The sequence below is a fragment of the Jaculus jaculus genome, chromosome 7 (assembly GCF_020740685.1).
Source record: "Jaculus jaculus isolate mJacJac1 chromosome 7, mJacJac1.mat.Y.cur, whole genome shotgun sequence".
Lineage (NCBI taxonomy): Eukaryota > Metazoa > Chordata > Mammalia > Rodentia > Dipodidae > Jaculus > Jaculus jaculus.
In genome coordinates, this window is record NC_059108.1 from 613518 (window position 1) to 620378 (window position 6861).

General features: G+C 51.8%; 1 protein-coding gene across 1 annotated transcript; it reads left to right on the forward strand.

Annotated features, from left to right (window-relative positions):
* Nucleotides 1–1784: 1784 nt before the first annotated feature.
* On the forward strand, nt 1785–6228 carry Ppp1r14a (protein phosphatase 1 regulatory inhibitor subunit 14A). The gene is made up of 4 exons (XM_004659903.3): nt 1785–1985; nt 4310–4390; nt 4926–4958; nt 6031–6228. Exons 1-4 carry the CDS (start codon nt 1785–1787, stop codon nt 6157–6159), a joined length of 444 nt encoding a protein of 147 aa, XP_004659960.1. The 3' UTR covers nt 6160–6228.
* The last annotated feature ends 633 nt before the right edge of the window (nt 6229–6861 follow it).

Genomic DNA, 6861 nt, shown 5'->3' on the forward strand with positions numbered 1-6861 from the left:
AGGCGTGTGCCGCCACACCCAGCTACCACGGGTTATTGTCTACAATTCTGGAAGTTGTCAATAAAAAATTAATTAATTTAAAAAAAAAATAACTTCCTGGGGCTGGAGAGATGGCTTAGGGTTTAAGGCACTTGCCGGCAAAGCCGAAGAACCCAGATTCATTTCCCCAGTACACATATAAAGCCGGATGCACATGCATCTAGAGTTTATTTGCAGTGGCTAGAGGCCCTAGAGCGTCATTCTCTCTCTCTCTTTCTCTCAAATAAATAAATAATAAAACATTATTTTAAAAATAGGCTACTGCGCTGGCGCCTTTGCTCCTCCAGGTGCTGCTCCCTTACTCGCCGGCGGGTCCTTCCGAGCCTACCACTCCTCTTTTTTTTTTTTTTTTTTTTTTTTTTTAATTGCAACTTGGCAGGCCTCTTTCTTTTGGATGGTGTCCAGTCTAGTGCACCGCGCTCTGGGTCCCTCCCCCCATCCCCGGTTCCGGTTGCCTGCGGCCGGCTGGGCGCGCGCAGGGGACTGGGCCGTGGCTCCTCCTCCCCCTCCCCCCTCCCCCCGCCTAAGCGTCGCTTTCACGTCCTCCAAGACTCAGAGATTTCAGTCCGTCATGGTGAGGAAGGCACAAGTGGAGCAGCTCGACTGATGGCAACAGAAGTGTGTGCCAGAGGCTGCTCACAGCATGGAAATGGCCAGGACAAGATACAGCTGCCGTGAACATGTCCCAAAGCCGTTAAAGCACTTCTATTATCCAGACCCCACTTTAGCCAGACACAAAGATGAGGCAAACGCAAGGTCACACATGCCCACTAGGTGGCGCAAGCATCTGGAATTTGATTGCAGTGCCTGAAGCCCTAGCACGCCCATTCTCTCTGTGTCTCTGTCTGTCTCTCACCCTTGGTCTCTTTACAATAAGATTTTAAAAAATTTAAAAGTGAAGAATTTCCCTCCTGTCCCTAAATTCATAAGTATTTTGAATTTTCTGATTAGAAATTTTCTCCATATGCTATACTGAGACGACTAAATACCAGCAGAAAATGAGCTGGATTGTCTCTATTAGAGCAAAACTGATTTGTTTACGTGGCACCCCCCACTTTACAGTGTCCGAACTTAACTCTATCTCTTTATCAAGTAGAATTGCAGGTACTTACTTGTCTAAAAATATGGGGAAAGGTTTTTATTCTGTCCTGTAAGGTACTTCCTACTCTGAATTTCTAAGAATGGCTAATCATCCTTTAAAATGTCTAGAAAGATAGGCAGGTGGGTCTCCTTGTGGAATGCTCTTGAACACAGGGGACATTTATGTATTCATGTGTCCAGAAGCTAGCAGCCTCCAGCTTGTTCATTGCTGAATGTGCTATAAATGATGACTTTTCAATTAAAGTGAGATTTGTCCACATCCAAGGGAAAAAAGAAAAGAAACAAGGGGGAAAAAGAAGAAAAGCTTGGTGTACTCAAGGCTTGACTCGCGCGCTCCTGCGCCACCAGAGGGCGCAAAAGGGACGCCCGAGGGTGTGTCCCAGGACCCTGTCCCTGTCATACACTCCCGGAGAGCCCCCTGTGCTGGGCTCTCAACCCCTCTTCCCAGCACCTCACACGATGTCCAGCTGGCCGGGAGCCCAGGCCTGTGCAGGCAGGGAAACTGAGGCCGGGGTGCCGAGGCAGGGGCTGGTCCCCAGCGGAAGACCCCGCCCTCGTCGACTCCGCCCCTGGCCGGCCCGTAAAGCCCGGGCGCACGGCGAAGGCGCGCGGCGGCGGTCAGCGACCCCGGGTGGCGCAGCGGGATGGCGGCGCAGCGTCTGGGCAAGCTCGTGCTGGGCAAGCTGCAGCCGCCGTCGCGGGCGCGCGGCCCCGGGGGCAGCCCCGGCGGGCTGCAGAAGCGGCACGCGCGAGTCACTGTCAAGTACGACCGGCGGGAGTTGCAGCGGCGGCTGGACGTGGAGAAGTGGATCGATGGGTGCTTGGAGGAGCTGTTCCGCGGCAGGGTGAGGTCTCGAGAAGCCCGGGAGTGGTGGGGAGGGTCCGGAACAGACCATCCCCCTTGGTGCCTCGGGCTCATCATGCTCTCTAGTGCAGGTGCAGCCTCGAACGCCTGGGGACCAGGCGGTGAGTACTGGGCACCCAGCTTGTGAACACTGAGCAGACATCTATCTCATGTCCAAACACCTGGGAAGGGCCAGAGGTTCATATATGGGAGGTGAGAAAAAGTTGGGGATCCAGGGCCACCATATCTGGAGAAAGGTAGAAAGGTAGGGTGATGGGATGTCCTCAAGCCAAACAAAGACTTTGGGGACCAGGGAGAAGCCTTAGTATGCAGAGATGATGGAAGCTACAAGAGTTCACAGCCACACACAAGCTCACAAAGAGACAAGTGGGACAGTTTATGAGACAGCCACAACCTGCCACAGACACAATAGCACAGAATAGCCACGTGCACACACACAACAATACACTCGACGACAAGTGACAAGTTACAGCTCTACATAGAGGTACATTTTAGTTCAAGCTGTAGAGACCCAAGCTTCCATAGCTAGCCTGGGACAATAAAGTGACTCGAGTTACATTGGACCATCCATTATTTTCTACTGAGAAACAAAAACCATAAAGTAGAGCTACTTGTAAACCTAAGGACAGATGCACAGCCTTGCAGGTATACACTCCAATGGAAATTATAGTTATACTAGGTATGAAATCATATGAATGATTTTATGTGACCAGACACACAGAATGGTAGAAACAACTGGGCACAGTGGTGCATTCCTATAATCCCAGCACTCAGGAGGTAGAAACAGGAGGGTTAGGAGCTGAAATCTAGGCTTGGCTATATAGCAGAGTTCAAGGCAGCCTGTGCTACATGAGACTTTGTCGCAAAATATTAAAAAAAAAACCAAAAACCAACAACACAAAAACAAGATGCCTTTAATTCCAGCACTTGGGAGGCAGAAGTAGGAAGGTCACCATAAATTCCAGGCCAACCTGGGACCATAGAGTGAATTTCAGGTCAGTCTGGGCTAAAGTGGGACCCTACCTCAAAGAAAGAAAAAAAAAAAAAAGACAATGGTGGAGTTACATGTTTACTGATGTGTAGGCTAACAGCTACCATGGACATCACTTGATTCTCTGCTGGAAGTCATATGCACAGGCCACAGGTACACAGTAGGCTTAGCAGTAAACAAACACACCCAGACACAAATCTCAAGGAGCCTGAGCCTTCAGTCTTCCTCCCTCACCCTCCCATGTGCTGGAACAATAAACATGAGCCACCATGCCTGAGTTCTTACTGAGCCTTCTTAGTACAGCAGGATGGTGGGAGAAGCCACCAGCTCTCACAGAAGCACCAAGTATCTCTGTTCAGATACATATGGGCTCATACAGGTGAACAAATTCAATTCCGGTGGTAGGTCCTCCTCAGAAGATGGGGTGCTACAGCTGGCCATGGGTGTATCACATGAGACAGCTATACATTGTACATTTACTCACTTACAGACTCTTGTATAAAGCCACCTTGAGGAGCCATGTAACTAACTTTCTGCCTCTCAACCAGTCCTGGACCCTTGGCTCTGGCCCAGACTTGTAGACAATGTGACACACAGAGGCCTCTTCCCCACACACCACGTTACTCCAAGCCCTCCGAATTGGACAGCAAGACTTCAGAGAGAGCATTCTGTCGCCCCCGAGACCTCTTGATCAGAACAGCTGCGTCCTGTCCCCAGCAGAGGTCCTGAGCCAGTTGTCTTTGGGGCCAGTGAACCCTCATGGAGGATGACTCACCTTCCCCCACCATTGTGGGGGGGCCTAGGTGGTCACTTGTCCAGACCTGGCCACTTGTGATGTGGCTCATGATGACTGGCCAGGAGCCCAGCCCCCTTTTCTGTCCCCTGGGGGAAGAGGCCCGCCCCAGTAGTGTCCCTTCCCCCACATCTACTGCTAAGACTTTTCCTTGAAAGGACAGAAGCCAACTCCTCTCCTGAATCCCAGAATCTGGCATTCCAAGACTCGAACGGGCCTGTTTTCCAATGTGGGAACTGCAGCCAAGAGGAGAGCCCTGTGCCAGCCCAAAGGCTCCTGGGGCCTGAGGGTGCGGGCACCAGGCTGGTACTGGGCCTCCATCACTCATCTGTCACCCCTCCTCCTAGTGCCAGATGTCCTGCTTCTGTGGTGCTGTCCCTGCCTGCCACGTTATGGCCCCAGAACTGACCAGCTGAGCCCTGGGGCTGGTAGGGTGCCCCCAGATGCTGGACAAAAGGCTAGGGAGGGAGGGAGGGAAGGAGGTGACCCAGACTCTGACCATCCCTCTTGCTGGCCTTAGGAGGCAGATATGCCAGATGAGGTTAACATTGATGAACTGCTGGAATTGGAGAGTGAAGAGGAAAGAAGACGGAAAATCCAGGTAGGTGGGGAGAAAACCACCTCCCCTGAACCTGTCCAGTACATTACATGGCCCTAAAAAGACTAGTCTAAGTTGATATGTTTACTGAGCACTTTCAGTGTCAGACACTGACTCCACTGCCTTGCACTTAAAATCCTATACAGTAGGTACAATTATCATCTCCATTTGCCAGAGGCCCAGATAGGTTGAAGTTTTTGTCCCAGGGGTCACACAGTGTAGCCTGAGCATAAGTGGGAGCCAAAGCCAGGCTCTCCAGCTGCCCTCTCCTTTCCTTTTTGATTTCTGGTCTTTCCGGATTGACTTCCTAGTCCCCTGGACCTGGTGACACAGCCCTCTCTGGTTACTTTATCAGTCCCCCGGTCTGTCTGTGTTCCTGCCTTGAAGTCAGATGGGCGGTTAGTTCACCCTGGGGTTTAACTGCATTTGTCTTGCTGCTGTGGGGCTTGGTTGGGAATCGGTATTAATCATTTACTGTTTTTTTTTGTTTGTTTGTTTTTTGTTTTTGTGTGTGTGTGTGTGTGTTTTCTGAGGGTAGGGACTCCTGAAGTCATGCACAAATCCCACAGAGGTAAGTTTTTGTCTTTGTTACACACCCTCTCTAGTTCCCTACACCCTGGTGAGAGAGTGGAACAGGACAGGGACAGGCCTTGGGAACTCTGGGAAGCAGCCCCATCTTACAGCTCTCCAGTGACGCTCTTTGATCTCCTGCACTCTCCTATCTGCCATCATCAGCCCTCATCTGTCTCCTGTTTCTCTTGTGCCAGGTCTGTGCCTTGGTGGCTGTCTTCTCTTCCTTGTAACTGTCTCTCCCATCCTGCTCCACCTCTTGGGGGGGCCCCTCATCCTCCAGGCCCTGAAGCTGGACAGCCCAACTCCTCCCACTTCCTTCCCTGCTTTAAAAGGGAAAAATATTTGTGGTTTTCCCAGTAGCTCAGGGCTGCCTGAGGGACAAACGTCACTCTGTCAGTCTGCCCTGGAGCCTGCTTAGGTCTGTCTGTAGGGACCCTCCTGCTTATCTTTGCCTGAGAAACATCTCCACCTCTGTCTCAGTTCTTGTCTCTGCAAGTCTGAGTCTTGGGTAGTCTCTTTCTCTCCCTCCCTAACTCTCTTGTTTTGTTTTTTGAGGTAGTGTCTCCTCTAGCTCAGGCTGACTTGGAATTCACAAAGTAGTCTCAGGCTGGCCTTGAACTCAGCTCACAATTATCCTCCTACCTCTGCTTCCTGAGTGGTGGGATTAAAGGCATGTGTCACCTCACCTGACCTCTTTGTTATTTGAAACAGGGTCTCACACAACACAGACTGACCTCCTACTCTGTGTAGTTGAGCATGACCTTGAGTTCTGGATCCTCCTGCCTCCAACCTTCAAGGGCTGGCCTTGTGCTTTGGTCACCACAAAGGAATTATCAACCTGTTCCACCACATCCAGCTTCTTCCAATCTCTTCCTGTTTGCCCCCCCCCCCCCCCCCCCCCGCTTTCTTCATGTGTCTTTCTTTATCTTCCTCTCTCTCCAATCTGTTTCTCAGTCTCCTCCCTTCTGGGTCCTATCTCCCCCCACTGACTGATCAGCTGAGAGAGAGGCCCTAGAGGGATGGGTAACCTCTCCCCTGCTGCGTTCTCAGAACCCTCACCCTGTCCTCAGGATTTCATCCAGGAGCTGCTGGCCAAGCTACGGGGGCTGCACAAGCAGCCAGGCCTCCCACAGACCAGTCCCTCAGATGAAGGCAGCCTGAGCCCCGGCCAGGACCAGGCCCACACTGCTCCTCCCTGACTCCAGCATGCTTCTGTGTCCAACAGCCTGGCTCGTTTATAAGTCATGTTTAATGGTTCTGTAACAATACCTTCTAGCATGTCTGCTTTTCTTCTCCTTGCCACCAGGGGCTTCCCCAGAGCCCCTGACCCAGCCCTTGTCCTGAAGCCCACAGCTGGCCCTGACAGATGGAAAATCACTCCCCCTCCTCCTCCACAGAGCATGAGAACAGCCCTGCTGACCCTGGGGTGCCCTGGAGACTTACATCCGGTCCCCACCTCCCTCGCCTGGGCCCAGTCCAGACCTACATGGCCCCTGTGGGGAAAGCCATGCCTGGATCCCTGGGCCACTGGAGATGCACATGGCCCAGTATGGCCCCTGTTACCTCCCCACAGGGAGTCACACAACAAACAAATCATCCATGCACTCTGTGAAAAGTATTCAGTCATTACTGGGTGCTGTTAGAGTCACAGGCACAGAGATCAGCATAAGATGGCATTAAAGTGAGCCAGAAAGACGTGGGTGCAGGGGGTGAGACCAAGATGTGTCCAATGAATCAAGGTACCAAGAGTGAGAGGAGCCATTGTCCCTTGAGGTGGTGAAGAAACGGGGAAGGGTTGCGTATGTAGCTCAGAATAGAGCCTTGGCCTAGAATCCACCAGTGAGGGGGTGGGACATGGCTCAGTGGTAAAGTATTTGCACAACTCTGGGATCCGTCCTCAG